Source organism: Sciurus vulgaris (assembly GCF_902686455.1).
Source record: "Sciurus vulgaris genome assembly, chromosome: 9".
In the NCBI taxonomy this organism is placed as follows: Eukaryota; Metazoa; Chordata; class Mammalia; order Rodentia; family Sciuridae; genus Sciurus; species Sciurus vulgaris.
Genome location: NC_136469.1, coordinates 85,627,825 through 85,645,674, shown reverse-complemented (window position 1 = coordinate 85,645,674; position 17,850 = coordinate 85,627,825). Strand labels below are relative to the sequence as shown.

At 35.3% G+C, this 17,850-nt stretch overlaps 1 protein-coding gene across 2 annotated transcripts in view; it reads left to right on the top strand.

Annotated features, from left to right (window-relative positions):
- Positions 1–17,850, top strand: part of MTHFD2L (methylenetetrahydrofolate dehydrogenase (NADP+ dependent) 2 like) — a 152,171-nt gene that overhangs the window by 123,943 nt on the left and 10,378 nt on the right. For both annotated transcript variants that reach the window (XM_079152759.1, XM_079152760.1), the window contains one exon: positions 2,168–2,293. In XM_079152759.1, coding sequence (XP_079008885.1) covers positions 2,168–2,293 — 126 coding nt within the window. The remainder of the gene's footprint in view (positions 1–2,167; positions 2,294–17,850) is intronic.

The window sequence follows — 17,850 nt, the reverse complement described above, 5'->3', positions numbered from 1 at the left end:
AGTAAATCTATCCCTTATTCACTTTAACATATTGAAGACACTTCCAAAATTATTGTTATTATTTTGTTTTTATGTTTTTTCCCCTGAAATCAAAAGCCTGAGTTTATTCAAATACACCTCTATTTTAGAGGCATTCAGTGTGTAGTCAGTGCACTATTTGTGGCCTGTGACTGTTTCTTGCCCTCTGTGAATTATATGTTAGGGGCCACTACAAGGTAGGGAACTTAGATGTATGAAGACTATAAATCAACATATTGCTTTCTTCATTGTGAAAGTCTTGCTATGAAAAAATACAGGTGAATGAATTAAACAATATGTTTAGGAATATAGTGTTTTTCCTTGTGGTTTAAGTTTTATATTGCTACAGACTAATAATAAACAGTTGAACCAAACAGTTGAACAATTGAAATGAACTATGAACTGATCTAATCATTCTCTTCTAAAACAGCCTCTGGAATACAACCAGCTTTTTCAGAAAGAATCTACTAAAAATGTAGTAGGAAAAAATTATACCCTTGTATCTGGACATATTTGTCTTAGTTTTAAGTGACTTTTCAATCAAGTATAGCAGCTGGTAAGAATTATGCATTTATTTCCCTTGAAATTCTTCTTGCTGCTTATATTCCATTATTTGAAAGTGACAATCTAATACCTATCCTCTTCAATTTTATATCATTTGCAAATGTGGGATATTCAACTATTAATGTGAATTTTTAAAAAACAATTAACACCTCCCAAACTTAGTCAACCACCTTTTAAAAAGAATTTTTCCTGAGTCTCTGGTTCACCTGGTCAGTTATGCTAGCCGTGGTTCATTCTACTGTTCTTTCTTGGATTATTCAGGCATTTACCATGAGCTAGTGATCAGTCTGGAGACTGATCAGTCTAGGTGCCCTCAGTTGAAATGACTCATCTCTGCTCCACAGGACTTGTAACCTCTAGTGGACTAGCTTGAGCTTGTTCTCATGGCCATGACAGGATTCAAAGAGTTACAGGAAGCACATAAGATCTCTGTAAGAATCAGCCCTACCCTTGGCATAGAGTAGAGCAGAACAAAATAGAAAAAAAAATAACAGAATGAATCAAACAACATTACCCTATGTAAATTTATGATTACACAAATGGTACGCCTTTACTCCATGTACAAACAGGGAAACAACATATATCCCATTTGTTTACAATAAAGAAAAAAAAAGAAATCTAGGGGAAGACAAAGATAAAATAACTATCCTAATGTCAGTGTCTACTTCCAAATTCTTCATTCAATTTTGAAAATGGCACTGATAAATATTTCTCTTAAAAGACCTCAATGGACATCAATAGATATAGTGCACTGAAAGATCCCAAGGTAGATCCAGCTAAGCTCAGTCAATTCACAGAACCATGAGACATGATGATAATTGGTGTTTTAATCTACTAGTTTTGAAGGTGACTTAGTAAAAGCACTTATTTTTAAAAATTTGAACCTTAGTCATCATTAGCTTAAACTGTTATACTTGAAATAAAGTTTGAAAATAGTTATAGGAAACATGATGATATAAGATGCGTGTAGTTCTACCTTTCAACCAGAATGAAGCCATAGTGAAGAGAGCTTAATGTACCTTACATCTTTCAGAGTAATATATGTAATAAGTCAAGGAAACCAAGAAAAAAAAGGATAACATTTCATGTTTGGAGTTGATAAAATGCCACTTTATAAATGGCACTTTACCTTAACTCTAGGGAATATGGTTTACTATTATCCTCATTTTCCATTTTCTCACTCCCTTCTTTCCTTCTGTCCCCAATTTCTGAGTAGTTTTAATTCCATTTCACTCCATATCTGTAAGAGTCTGTTTCATGACCATAATCTTCTGATGCTATTTATGTTACATGGAATACAAAAGGATGCTGTTCAAACAGGAATACACATGGAGAAGTCAGGTAAGCAATCTTCAAGGTGAAAGAGTAGCTCTTATCATCCTCAAAAGACTCCATGTGCCACTTTAATCATCTTTGTTCTTCTGCCTGATCAGAAATGTCCAGAATGCAATCAGCCTCTTAAAAATGGTATATTTTACATATTTTTTAAACTCAATGATAACATTAGATGTACAAACCTTTGTTAAACTCAAGAATAAAGTTTGAGTATCACTTAGAGCGTTTCACAACTCTATTTTCTTTTCAGGTATTCCAAAGCTGATTACATCTGATATGGTTAAAGAAGGTGCTGCTGTAATTGATGTGGGTATCAACTATGTCCATGATCCGGTAACAGGAAAGACAAAATTAGTTGGAGATGTGGACTTTGAAGGTAAGAAATCAAACATCTTTTGATAAGTGAAAGGAAAAAATTCTGCTTTGCATGCTTTTAAGGTAGAAAGAAAAACTTTCAGTTTTGTATGGACATCATTAAGTTATTAGTCATCAACAACTCTTTTCTTTGAGGGATGAATGTATTAATACTTGCATCATCTTCCCTCCCTTCCTCTCTCCAGTCCTTCCCCTTTTTTTTTTTCCCCTTCCTTCCTCTCTCCCTTCTAATTGTACCACTAATCTTTGGTTTTAAGATCAAATTTATTGTTGTGCAGTTTTAGTGGAAGAATTTAGCTGACTTTTCATAGACATGTACTTTTTTTTTTTATCTTTTAGAGTAGTGTTATCATATGCTACATTTAACCATCTGTGTTCTCCACTCAGCCATTTATTCTTAGAGTAAAAAGGGATCTTAAGGTGTATTTGACAATCCAGACTATAGTAAGATCTACACAGTTGTCTGAATAATTGAATTTAATGTTCTTCACTTGTGACTTAAAGAGGATAAACAAGAGGAACTAGACTAATATTTCTATGGCCAGTGATAGATTTAAGACAGTCAACATGTGGTAGTAAAATAGTATAATTCTAACCAAAATGACCTTTTTTTCTACTGATGAGAAAACTGAGCCCTAAGAGACATATGTTTCATGATGCTGGACCCCTAAACCAGTTTTGCTTCTAGTATCTTTTACAGAATCTAACCTATATTTAGGTTTTCATAATAGCCTATAAGTCTTAAATGTGTGCAAAGATATAGATACAGTAAAGTGAGTGGAAACATTTTCATATTGGAAATATTTTATGTAAAAGATTGATCATTCTGACCAAAAAAAGCAGGGCTACATGAAGATTACATTTTTGTACCAGGGATTAAACCCAGGAGCACTTAACCACTGAACCATATCCCCAGCCCTCTCTTTTGTTATGTATTATTTAGAGACAGGTTTGATGGGATTACAAACTAGTCAAGCATTTTGAGAAACATAATTTCAGATTTTAAATTTTTACTTGGAACCTGGTCTTCAGCTGATAGCTTACCCAAGTCTTAGCATGGCATTGAATAAAATTTTAAAATGCAGCCAGTAAGAAGGGTCCTAGGGTATTCACTTAGGATGTATGAGATTCTAGGATGTAACAGGGACTAGATCCAGGTAAACAATTTGAATTTGATGGTAAAGGAAAACCTAATGAGACACACATCCAATACCTGCAGCTCTTATGCCCTGGGAGTTTCCTAAGGCACCCTCATACTTTTTACAGAATGGTGAATAAGAGCAAAGCACTGATGGACCTTATCAAAGAATACAATACTGCCCTTGTAGGCTCTAATTCATAGGGTCTCCGACATGGATGGAATTCTAGTCCAGCAGAATGAGTGTGTGTGTGTGTGTGTGTGTGTGTGTGTGTGTGTGTGTGTGTGTGTTGCATGTACATGCTGAAATTCTTAGGAAATGAACTTATTTATTTCATCTTTCATATTCAGTGATTCCAGTCAGATATCAATAATTTATTTGAATTTCTCAACTCTTATGAGTAACGATGCATTTCATTTTAAAACCTGGCATGTCATTTTTTGCAGTGTCATTCTGTTTCTTGATAACATTATAGTTACTATGTGTTTATTGCAAAATCACCACACACTTACGATGCACCCAGATGGTACTGGCAGCATAAGATAACCAGATCAAAAAAAGAAAAAAAAAAGCAGAATGTTTGCAGTTTACAACCTTGACTGTGCTTGTGGGGCAAGCTTACCTAGCAGTTCTTCATATTTTAAAAGACTCTTTTTCTCATAGGGTATTTCAGTGGTCTCAGATGATTTCCATGCTTTCGTACATTTAACTAAGAATAGTTTTTTTGTTTTTGGAGGTATGCTGAAACATTATAAAATGAACATTTTTGGGGGAGGGTGTATATGCTTAGTGACCAGAGAGATATGCACTTAAGTTTGCATATTGCTCACCCTGGTAATATCTGTTAAATCAAATTGTAGTTCTCTGTTCCTAAGTATTTAATAAAAATTTAAAAAGAAAATGGTTAAGAGAAACAACAATATAAAATGAACAGGAAAGAGCATTGGACTGGAGAACCAAAGAGGTTATTTTAGACATCCACTGTTGTTTGATATCTTTGCAACCTCTCTGATCATCAGTGTTTCAGTGTCACTGGAGTCTCCCCTATCCAAAGTTCTGTTCTCCTGGCATGCTCAACCAGGAAAATGTCATTGCATCATCTCATATTATCACAAGAAGAAAGGCGAGAATAGTACACAAAATATTTTGAGGCGGAGAGGGGGACCACATTCCCGTAATTTATTAAGGTATATGTTATAATTGTTTCATATTCTTATTATTAATCTCTTACTATGCCTTACACATAAAACTTGATCATAGGTGGTATGTATAAGAAGAAACTTTATATATTGAGTTAATTAGTATCTGCAGTTTCAGACATCTGCTGGGAGAGTGGGATCTCATAACATAACCCCAAAGATAAGGGGGACTAATAAATATCAGTGGGTCTCTTTTAGCTTTAATATTTGCTACATCCTAGACATGTAACAGGACACTACCAGTTATCATTTAAAAACACAGAAACTCTTAGGCTAGAATTTTCTGATCTTGTCATAAAGTACACCTATTGATTGCTAGTATTTTTTCTCGCTGCCATGTTGGCTCATGGAGCCAAAGGTCTAAGGAAAATCTAAGGTCTAAGGACTTGGTAAAGAAGGCCCTGCCAGTGAGGCCGTGACTCAGCCACCCATATGGGCAGGCAAGAGATAGGTTTTGACATGTTGCTCTTTAGGTTGTTCACAGGACTTAACCTGAGGTAAGGGATGATCCCCCAGCTGAAAGGGAGGGGCTTTAACTTGGGTTATGCCACAAAACTCACAGGTAGCATTTGGCTGCAAATTGCCACAGGGAAAGTGTGGCTGCTTTGTGAGTATCGATGAAAGTTTCACTACAACCACTGCCAAGATAAACAAAACGGATGTAGGTAAAATCAAATGTTGAAATAAATTATCCTTGCAGAAATGTTTGGCTCATTAATAAAGGAAACCAAGCAACCCATTTAAAATAGATTACATTTATGGGAATGATTTAACATAAATGAACAAATTGGTTGTGACAAAAAGGATGAAAATGGTGTCCCAGAGGAAGTGGTGCTGATTTAAAACTTCACACTAGAAAAACTTTCAGTGTTGTTTAGCAGTTTCCTAGAGAATCAGTGCTTGTGCTTTGCCTCCCTATAGATCCAACTTGGGCCTGTTGTGCAATGTCAAGCCTCTCCGGGTGCTTTGAGAAATAAATAGGGCCCTAAATCAGTGCTATTTTGTTTTGTATTAATCCCCAATTACACATCTCAAAATGATTCATCACTGCTTCCAGTCTCTGATGAATACTTACCTTTAATTACCTGATCTTCCCCACCAACTCAAGACATTAAAAGAAGAAACAGGGGCTGGGATTGTAGCTCAGTGCTAGAGTGCTTGCCTAGCACATATGAGGCACTGGGTTTGATCCTCAGCACCACATAAAAATAAATAAATAAAATAATGGTAATGTATCCATCTAGAACTAAAAAAATTTTTTTTTAAAAAAGAAGAAAATATTTAAAAGCATCAGTGACTAAATTATTTTTATGTCTTAAGAATCATTTTTCATTATCAATCATCATGCAATATATAATCTCTTTGAAAAATTTGGATTTGCTATATATATTATTAATTTTTAACAGTAGGACCTACTTACTTTCACCTATACTTTCTTTGAACCATTTTCTATTGTAGCTTTGAAGTAAACTAAGTATTTCTGACAAAGAAGCCTTTATTCTCAAGAGGGAGAATTATGAAATAAATAAGAGATTAAATGATATGAGTGGCAAACAGCTTCTTCTGAAGGCAGTCTCTAGTGCTAGTCTCAGACGCTCATAATTACATTGTTTTTATAACCGCAATTCACCAAATGGATTTGGTCAGCTGAACCGTCTAATTAATAACTTCCCATGCTGTTAGTTCAGTTGCCTTCCCTCATGCTGGTGAACTCTTGGGCCTCATTTACACCTCATACCTAACACCCAAATGTTTCTATAGCCTTTTGAAGCTTTAATAGCTTTGCTTCCGTTTTATGATGCATTCCATAGGGATTGAGGTGGAATAAAAAGAACTGGAATGTCTGCTCCTTATTACCTACCATCCCTCCTCCCTGTCTTCCAATCCAGACCACACCTCTCTACTGGTCTAAATGAAAACAGGGGGAAAAATAATGCAGGGCAAATTGGTGAAAAGGAAGCGAAGAGATAGAAGGGAGAAACAATGTATAGGCCTTTTTCTCAAAATCAAAATAGGTGGGGTTAATGTCTACAGTGAATTTTCCCTCTGCACTGTTTTAAAGTTATAGAATAGTAAATAGAAATTTTAAAGATCAGTCAAAAGGTACCTTATATTGTTGGTGAAATTGATTTAAATTAAAAAAATAATAGCCATATTTTATGGAAAAGAACGTCCACCCCTCTCTCTAACATGACCAATATTATTATTAGCTTTTTTTTTTTAACTCTAGTTGCTTCTGGATATTTTAGATATACATATTTTATATAGTATGAGGACTGTATGAATTATGCAGTTATGTGCTTTCAATGCTAAGGCTCTAATGCATAGTTATGTTCAGTGAGTTTATCATGATTTACTCCACCCTTTCTTCTTAAACACGTAGGTAGTTTTCATTTTTCCCTCTTAAGTTTTATGCATGAATACAGGTTAAGCTGCTATAACAAAGGGTCACCAACATATATTAACTCAAGGTAATTTAGCCCTCTCCCATCAATGATGGAAGTTAGGCAGTTAGTCAAGGGAGTGGGGCAGTTATGTTCATTCTGGGATACTATTTTGATCTATCTTGTTTACAGTAGTTTGCTGGAGCTGCCAAAGCAAAATATGACTGACAGAATGGTTTAAATTACAAAAATTCATTTCTCACAATCTTTGAGACAGAGAGTCCAAGATAGAAGTGTTGTTAGTGTTATATCTTCTGTGTTCTCTCTCCTCATTATGTAAATTGCCATCTTCTCCCTGTATTTTCACACTGTCTTCCCTCTATACGTGTCCAAATTCAGATTTTCTCTATTTCTAATGGCATCATCATATTGGATTAGATCTTACTATGATGACCTCACTTAACCTTTTTACCTCTTTAAAGATCCTATCTCCAAATACAGACACATTCTAAGGTACTGGGTATTAGGAGTTAGCTTATGAATTTTGAGAGGACACAGTTCAGCTCATAACACTGTTCCACCTGAGTATTGTCCTCCATACAGTTGAAGTTGAAATGCCTTTTCATTCACATTCTCTTCCATGGGAAGGTGAAAGAGTGCAGGGCAGGTAGCTCCACCTTTAAGAAAATCGCACTAGACGCTTCATGCATCACTTCTGCTAATGTACTGTGGACCTGACCTGTGGTCATATATGAGAGTGAAAGGGATGTAGAACCCATGTTTTCTAGATTGGAGACAATACTTGGGTGAATGATAATCCACGCTACACATAACAACATAAAAACTAATTTCTTGCTTGGAGTAAAAAAGAAAGATATTTTTATCCAATACCCAAACATTGGTTACTCTATGTATTCTGAGTTAATTCAGTTGTGAAAATCTTAGGGGACAATCTTATCATTGTCTAGTTGGTTTCAAAGCATGCTTTACTTACAATACCTTCTTACAATTGGATGCCTAGTGTCTGTTCTCATTCTTATAGCATTAATCCTGAACTTTCTGTAGATCAAGGGTATATAGCTTTGCAACGAATTTGTATATATAGTATAGCCCTCACCTCAATGTCTTCAGTTACAAATAAACTCACTTTATTATTAAATAATTAATAGAGATTGGTTACTTTTGTCCACCTTATGACATTTTGTAAAGTGTATCAAGTTTCTTAATGACTTTCATTTTTCATATTTCTGTTGTTAATGGACTTATTTTCAATCTTTTGATCATTACTGATGATCTCTTGATGTTTTTAGTGTGACTTCAAGTTCTTCAATTTAGATTCATTCATTCGGTTTTCATTCACAAACTTATTGAGCAACTACTATGTGTGAGGCATTGTTATAACCCATGGGATTACAACAGTGACTTAAAGAAACAAAGTCCTTACCCACAAGTAGCTTACATTTTGGTTAGAGGAGACAGACAATAAACAAATACACACATATTCATGTGATGCATTATGCAGTGTTTAGTGTTACAAAAACAAAACAAGACAAGGGAGCCAGAGAATGATGAGGTAGAGTTGCTTAGAAAGGGTAGTCACGCAAGGCTCACAGCTAACCTTAACAAAATGGGGGAGAGAAGCATGTGGATATACCAGGAAGGAACCTTCCAAACAAATAGAGCAGTAAATGCAAAGACCTTGGGAACGTTCTGGACAAACACAGCAGTTCACCTTTAGGGGAGGCATGCTTGGTGGTTTTGATGAATGGCAAGGGGGCTTCTATAATTAAACACAGTAAATACAGGGAGAAAATGTAGGGGAAAAGTCAGAAACATAGCAGGAGAGGTGGCGCATCTTATAGGGCCCTACAGACCATAGAAAGGAATTTGGATTTTACTCTAAGTGCAATGGAAAGCCATTAGAGGATTTGGGACAAAGAAATGACGTTGGATTTGGATTTTAAGAGTAGCACTCTGAATGATGCCTAGACTTTGGAGAGGTAAGGGTGTAAATAGGGGTACCTGTTAAGAGGCTATTGCAATTATCTAAGTAAGAAATGATGGGGTGTGGACCAGGGTGGTAATGGGTGAAGATGTTAAGAGGTGGTTAGATGGTAGATATAATTTAAAAGGAGAGTTGGAATGATTAGTTAAATGATTAAATATGAGGAAAAAAGAAGAATTAAGTATGACTCCAAAGGTTTTGGAATAAGCAAGAGTGGAGATGCCAATTTTACAATCCTCTTGGGCCAATTTCACTCAATTATGTTATGCGTATTTAAGGCAGAGAGTGGGCAAAGGGAAGAAAAAGCTCTTTCTAAGTAGAGAGAGCAGCAAATAAAGACAGATGGAAGAATTTTAAAAGGATGTAAATACTCTAAATAGTAAGCCCAACATAATTTATTAAAGCCAGGAACAGGCCCCCAATAGCTGGAGTTTTACCTTGAATTTTAAGAAAAATATCCACTTGGCAAGAGATCTCTCCCAAAATGGGACCATATAATATGTAGGACACCATGTGGTCAGAAGTATTCCTCAAAGTTTCAACCCAATAGTCAACATGATAACAAAACAGGGTCTGGAATTATACAGAAGCCCAATATCATTTTTCTAAGGAACTAATATTGAAAAGCAAAAACCCCAGGAGGGCTTTTAAAGATGCTTTTCATTTGTTTTCTCTCCTATAAGTGCTCTACATTTGAAACCTCAGAGTTATTTTTCACTCTCTGCTCTACTAATGTCATGTCCAATCTTTCAGAAAAGACTATGCTCAGGCTGACTTGGGTTTGAATTCTGGCCCTGTAGCTTAAAACAATTATGATCTTAGGTAAATCACTTCCCCTGTCTGAGGCTCGATTTTATCATCTGAAAAACAGATAATAATACCTATCTTATAAAGTTGTTGTGAAGATTAAATGAAATAATCACCATACATGAGCTAATTAAAGTATGTGAATTGCTGAGCATAATGGCTGGCAGAAAGCAGTGCATGTTTGTGTGAACATTATTCCCCCTTTCTCTCCATCCCCACTACACTAATTCAGAAGTCTAGAACTTCACACCTTCAGTGGCCACAATGCTCCTCATTACTTTTCTGTCCTCAGCTCTCTTCTGGTTCAGTTTGTTTTTCACCCAGTGATGTGAATCAACTTGAAAGCAATAAGCTTACTCCTATCTGCCCTAAACTCCTAGAGCAGGTTTCATCTTATTTTGTTCTTTTTACTATACCACCTTGCACTTTTATTTAGTTGTCCCCAACTAAATTGTTTACCTCCATAGTGTAAACCTCTGTCTTGTATTTCTTTTTAAATTTTCATTCCATACCACGTCTCAGCCTTCTTAATCATACTAGTGGCCATTTGTATCACCATCCTATGTTCTTATAAACCTATAGGGTCACTCTTATGTTACAGAAGCAATTCCCTAAAATCACCTAAATGGTAACACAACTTCCACTTAATATAGCAGCAAAGGCAATATTCCTCTACAACAATCTGCACAAGTTCCTAGGTTCAAACCCTACCACCTCCCCAAAAAAAGTAAATAGACTATAACAATCCACATCCATTAATGAATGATATATCCATTAATTCATTTACTGATTTACTGTGCACTAATTGAGTGCTGCTTCACTCACAGCTCCACTGGGTATAGAGCCATATACATGACAGACAAAGTCTCTAGAATTTATATTTTCCTGATTATGTCAAAGTCAGCTTCTTTTAAATATGGTTTTGGTACTGCTTTGTCCCACATGTATCCAACACATGGGAAAGTAGGAGCATATTACCAATTCAAAGGGAACAAGACTGTTGTTGAACTATAACACTTTTACTGAACTATTTATCTGTGATATTAAAAGAACTCAATTAAAGTGACTCCTCACTCTCTCAGTTTTCAGTGTAAATCTTTTAATTTGATGATATGGTTGATCAGTTTGACTCAAAATATTGACTTTTGGTGGTAGATGACTATAAGGTAGCTCAAAAGTTCAGCTTTACTACAAGGGAGAACCTACTACTCTCACCCAGAGGTGATCGATCTTGATCATTTGGTACAGGTTGATGGAAAGTGCAAAACCTCTCTGGGAGGCTATGTTTCTAACACCCAGGCAGGTTGTTTCATAAAACAGGTAGAACTACCGATGGTAACTATGAGATCCCTACCGTCAGTGAGTAAACTGCCTTCTTGTTGCTTACAGCATGGACAAGAAGGGTATTGTGAAGTATAAATCTTTGAAACCAAGTCCACCTTTGAAGAATTTCTATTTAGTAGGGCATATTTGAAATGGAATGATCTACTTTTATGGAAAGGAGTTAAAGCTGAGGCACAAAGTTCACATTCACAGGCCCAAGAGAAGTATCTGATAGCTCTAGAAGTTTTCTTTCTTTTTTATAGCACAGTGAATTTTTTTTAATAGTTGTGTCTCAGGGTTGGTATTAAGATACAAATATCTATGAAAAAAGAAATTTTATCTCTTTTTATTTAGGGTTGATTATGTCAGACAACTGAGTCAAGGCCCTGCCAAGAGATGTGGAGGATACTCCAAACAGCATATCTGGTTTACAGATTTGCCACTCTAATATGAATGTTTAGTGGCTTAAGAAAAAAAGATTAGGAGAGGGAAGAAAACATATTAGGGAAGATTATGGGAGATGATTATTTTGTTTTTTAAAAAGAAGCTGGAAAGACAGGTATTTTTAGTCATTTCCCAGCTCTTCATAGAGTTACCAAAAATGGCACAGCAATATTTGTGTTCCTGCCAATCAAAATGGAAACTGACAGTGATAGTTGACACCATACATGGTTAGTAAGAAGGTTCCACTGATGAGTGATAACCAGATTTCACAGAGAGCCATTTCAAATTTCACCTGGAGATTGTCTTTTCCTTTGGTTGCTCTGAATGCTTCCTAAGTGCTTTGAGAAGTATTTTTTTAAACTATCAACATTTCTGATTCAGCTACTCAGATACATGGAGATATTGAATTAATATAAAAGTAGGGAAAATATCAGAAGGAAAGAAAGAAAACTTACAAATAAGTTCTTGTAAGTTTAGCTCATTCACCTAATGAAGCCAACACGATTTGTAAAACAAATGTAGATAAGAGTCTCATGCTCTTCTACCCCATGAATCCTCTCTGTTCCATTACTGCCCACAGGATGCCATGATAATATCTTAATGCAGTATATATAGAAAACTTCTGGAAACCTCAGGAATCATACAACCAGATAAATGCAAGAGGAAGCATAGTAATTTGCCTCTGGATCATATGATTCCTTGCATAAGTTCAATGTTGAGCTGTTCGCCTATTAAGGGGCCCTTTGCTCTCCTGGTGCATCATTTTTAGACCAGCCATATGAGAAAGTAGAGTGTTTTCCATGTTACTTCCTGAGTCATCTATTTCTCGAGTCCTATGCCATTCAGGTTTTTCTGGTTGTTATTCTTGTACTCCATTTTCCTGAAGCTTGTCTCCCCTTCATTATAGTGGATATGTTTAAGAGGCCATGCCTAAATGGCTTGCATTTAGAAGCATGGGAAAATTCTCCAAGCATTTAATTTAGACAATTATATATACTAGGAGACTGAAATTCACATGAGAGAAGCAAGAAATTTTTGTTCTGCTGCCTTGCCACAGATAAGGAATCATACCTCTTCTTTTGGTGGCAGGAAGTTTCTTTTAAAAATTAGTTGTAATCTATGTTGTGCATGAAAAGATGCACCCTGTTTGTGTACAATGAATCAAAATGCAGTCTGTAAAAATAAAAAAATTAAAATTAAAAAAATATTAGTTGTAGCATTGTGAGAAATCTGACATGGATCATGGAGTAAATTTTTTTGGTGACAGAGAACCAGACAAAAGAGAGAAATAAAACAATGTTACAGAACTTGAGATATTAGTTCTTCTTCCTCCATTTGCAAAGATAGATTTATAGCGCACAACTATTTTCCTTGATTTTACCAGAATATACAGTTTCTAAAACATAAAATTTTAAAAAGCAATTCTTGTTTAAATACATCTAGAAATTTCATTATTTGGGGACTTGGGGTACAATACAATGTACTGACATAGAAATTCACAATCTGCCAAAGAATTAGTATTTCAGACAAAGTATTTCAGATGAGAATTTGAGTTATTAAGTGCCAGGTCCTGGGAACTTAATATAAAGTTTCCAGAGGAAGTAAATGACACAGAGCACACAAGCTGGAGACACCCTGTCATGAAGCATAGGTTGCTGATGCCAAAAGGTTAATGATTGTACCTTTCTTTTGTTCTTACTTAAGTTGTTATAGAGCATTTTAAATATTCCTGGTGTTGCTATTAGTATCCTTCATGAGTAATCTTTCCACACCCTCTGACCACATGTCACCACTGAATTTTTTCAAGACACACACACAGACTGAACACCTAGTTTCTTTCATCATCCTGTCATCATCTCAGTTTTAACATGAAATAACCTTTGCTCCATATGTATTGTTCTTATTCTATTAATTGAAAATTGATTTGCTTCAAGTAAGAATAAGGGAAATTATATCAAACCATGCTCATTTTCATTCTTCCCTTTAGAAATCTGAAGCCAATACCTAAAAAAAAAAAAAAAAAAGAGCCATAGTGAAGCACATCAGGTTAGATATGTATTCCTGGCAGGACACATTTCTTGGGTAAATGACATAAAAGAGCCTGAAACTTTATGAAAATAGAAGATGAATTTGTCCTTTAATTCTCTATTGAAAATTACTTATTTGTGCTCATTTTTCTCTCATATTTCTCATTTTACAAAACTGCCCATTCCTAAATATAAATAACTAAGTTCATTCACAAATGACTTTAAGTTTATTCACCTTGAACATAATAGCTATAGCTACATTATTCGACTTCAGTTACCTGACTCCTCACCTCAGGGTCATACGCCGTGACCATTTCCCCAGCTTCATCTCTTTCTTGCTGTTTTCATCATGTGCTTCTGTAATAATGAACTTCTCTCAGTTCCTCCATTACATCAGCTTCATTGTCAAATTCAAATTCAAATAGCCTTTGCTCTTCCTTTTCCCTGTGTCTGAATTACTCTTCCTTTTCTTCCCCCATCATGTGTCCATCAGGTTTTAAGTTTTCTGTAATTTTTCAATCTTTCTATGAGCCACATATCTTACTTTCATTCCCTCTTGGAGGTGTTCTCAGAAGAAGCTGAATTTATTCTCCTCTTAGTGCATCTCTTCTTTCCTTCCACCCCATATTATCATATTACTTCATTACAGAAACATACAAACACAAAACAGATAGTTTTCCAAGCTGATTTATCCCATCTCCAGATATGTTTTTCCAAGTATTTAAAAACTTCAACCATTGTTCTTAAGTTAATATCTTCAATGGAGAGTCTGCACTGATATACCAGATACTCCTTAAGCTGAACACTGCCTAGCTCATCTTTTGCAGCTCTTTCCCCTATATGTCACCCATACTGTACTCCTTGTACTGCTTCCCAGAGTTCAAGCTGCTTTTCTTCCCAAGGAAACTTCTTGACACCTTTATCACAAACATTCCCTTCACCACTAAGAACACTGTCTATTCTCCACCTCTCTGTTTTACCTGAAAAAGTGAGGCATAGGTATGTCATATATATCTAAGCAACACTCAGACTCATCTGGGTTCTCCAAATTATTCACAGTATAATAAACATTTCATTTGTGAAATATATTCCACAGCCATCACTCAGTTATTATTTAGGTAATTGTATTTTTAACATCTTTCTCCCCAACTAGGATTATAAACTACAAGAGACAGTATCTATGTCTGTGTTGCATGGGAAATTTATTCTGAATCTATCTGGGCCAGTTTGTAGAACATGTGGGGAAAATGACAATGAAGTATAGTGTTAGGAAAAGATGAAAGACGAAGATGTTGGAACAGATGATAAAACATCTTGATGGCCATGACAAACAATTTATATTTTATCCTAGAGACAGTGAAAATCCATCAAGTGTGCAGAAGCTGAAATGATCAAATCTGTGTTTTAAAGAATAAATCTGGCAGCAGATAGTATGATCGATGTGATAGATTGAAAGCCAAAAGACTACTATAGTAGATGATAAAAAATAGCCACGCATTCTTTCTGTCCCAATGCATACATCCTCTTTGCAATGTGACTTTGCTACTCTTCTTATCCCAAGCCTTTGACTTTTAGCATCACCATGAAACTTGCTTTGGCCAATGAGACATTATCAACCTTATTGGAAGCCGGAGCATGAAATCATTTGCACATTGAGATTTTCCTGGGACTTGACTTGAGAACCTGAGGCCACCATATGAAGCAGCCTTACTGAAGCAGTGAATCTCAACCAGTTTTTGAATTTCTATACCTTGTTTATATGTATAAAACTCTTTTCCCACCTTTAGAAATACCTCTTACTTGAGGCAGTGATACTTAGTGGTACGTACTAGAATCTTGGGGCAGGAAGAGGCATATGTATTTTACTTCATTTCATAGGAGATTCCAATATACTCTGTGACTATAAATTGAAAAACATTCTATAATTTTCATGGATCAGTGAATAAATATTAACTCAGCCTGAAGAATTAACAGACTTCACAAAGGAAGTGGCATTTATGTTAGATCTGAGGAGGAAGAATAAATATTTACCAGATAGAGAAGTGAGGATAGGGCATTTTAGACAAAGAGAGTAATATATAGAATACACAGTCTTTAACATTTTAGAGAGTGATAGTGAAGGCACGGAACTTCAAGGAAATCTATGGTAGTTATTTTGCAAGCCTAAAGTTTGCAGAAAGGTCATTCAAATAGATTTGCATGATAATTATTGCCTTTCATTAAAATATTATTATTTTCAATAACTTACTTTAAATATTACCAAGTAATTTCCACAGAAGTCTCATGCCCAAGAGCAAGTTCCGCACAGAAAACAGGATTTGATAATTGTTTTATTTGCCTTCATTGTCAAACAGTTCTGGTAACTCTAAAGTAATGGTGATTTTATGAAAGTGAATCTAACCCTGATTTTTTCCTGAGTTTTTTAGCCTCTCGTGAAATTGTCAGTATCAAGATCTAATTTCTGATTCTCATATATACAGAACTTTTAGTATTTTCCTTAAACACATGCATACATATACCTTCACCCTGCATCCACAGTAAATAAGTCTCTGAAGAAAATTATTGCCTATAATGCTTCCATATTTCTGTTCAGTAAAGCATATAGAACACCTTCCCCCTCTCTCCTGCCAACACACAAGATTAATCTTAACAGAATCATCTTTACAAGCCAACCCCGTCTGCCTTTAAGGACAAATCAACCAATGAGAAGATGATTTGGTGATGTAATCCTGTTAAATTACTCTCTTTCAGACATGATTGGGTAAGAAACTTCTCAGGGCATCAATCATGCAATGAATTTCTTTTTCTCCCATGACTAATCTTAGCTCATAAGTCACCTCTGGTACTTTATAGACACATTTATTTTAATATAGTTTTGAAATGGTTATGCAAAATCATTAGACTTGAGAATTGTTATGTTTATTTTTAATTTTTTTAGATTACAGGGTTTTGCTATATTGTCCAAGCTGGCCTGGAATTTCTAGGCTCAAGTGATCCTTCTGCCTTGGCCTCCCAATTAGCCTGACTGAGATTTTTTTTTTTTTCAAGCATTGGTATCTATATCAATTGGCATTTGCTAATATTTCCTCACTTTTGTTGAAAAGTCACTTACTTCTATAGGCTGATCTTTATTGTAAATAGACAAAGAATACACTAATACCACACCTACCAGCATATAAACAAGTTTTTCCTCAGACATAGCTACTCAGGAAAATCACATCAAAAGGAATAGAGACCCAATATGCTTTTTATTCAAATTCATCACCATTTTTATTCAAATTCTACTTTTCAAGACCATGTACAAGCTTTATCTTTATATCCATATACTTTATTTCAAAATATAAAATATTTGAATAACCAGATATGTTCACAGTGATATCACAATCTTATGTCTACTAAATAATTTGCAGGATTTTCACTGATGCTACCAAATGCTTGTTCAGAGAAGTCTTAGCCCAAGTCAGATGAAGGCCCATTACCTACCACATAGACTTAATTCTATGAAGAGTGATAGGCAGGACAGAATGAATATGTGTTGGTTTCCACCAGTCAAGTACACAAAAAGACAGAGCTGAGCTAAAAACTCAGGCAAGTCTTATTCATCCAATAGCTTATTTTCATTCCTTCTTCCTCCACTTTTGAGCATGTTAACAATAGTAAGCATGTTGTAAAAAACATAATTTGGAAGAAGATCATAATACCTGAGAAGATCCATGGTTTATCTGATCTGACACCCAAGAATAAAGCAACCCAGACTGCTAAACCAGCTGTGTAATATGAAGAGCAAGATGTCATTCAAAGTTGATTAACTATGAGTACTCACAGAAAAATAGGAAAATTAATACATTAGAACCACTTTCTCTCTCTCTCTCTCTCTCTCTCTCTCTCTCTCTCAGAATATTCAAGTTATCCTTTGCAAAAACTGAGTTAATTTCTGGCACTTGAGTCATTCTTGGGACTTTTCTACTTGTTCAGTTCATGATAATACAGTTGTACTGAGACAGGGTGAATTATGGAATCATAATCTTTTGAATCTGACAATGAATGTCTCTCTCTTATAGGAGAGTGACGCGCCATTGTGATTTCAGTGAGCCACACTTTTTCATCAATTAAAATAGATAATAAATTATTAAAATAATATATATAAAGCCCAGTGTGGTGGAACATACCTATAATCCCAGCTACTCAGAAGCATGAGACATAAGAATTGCTTGAACCCAGGAGTTTGAG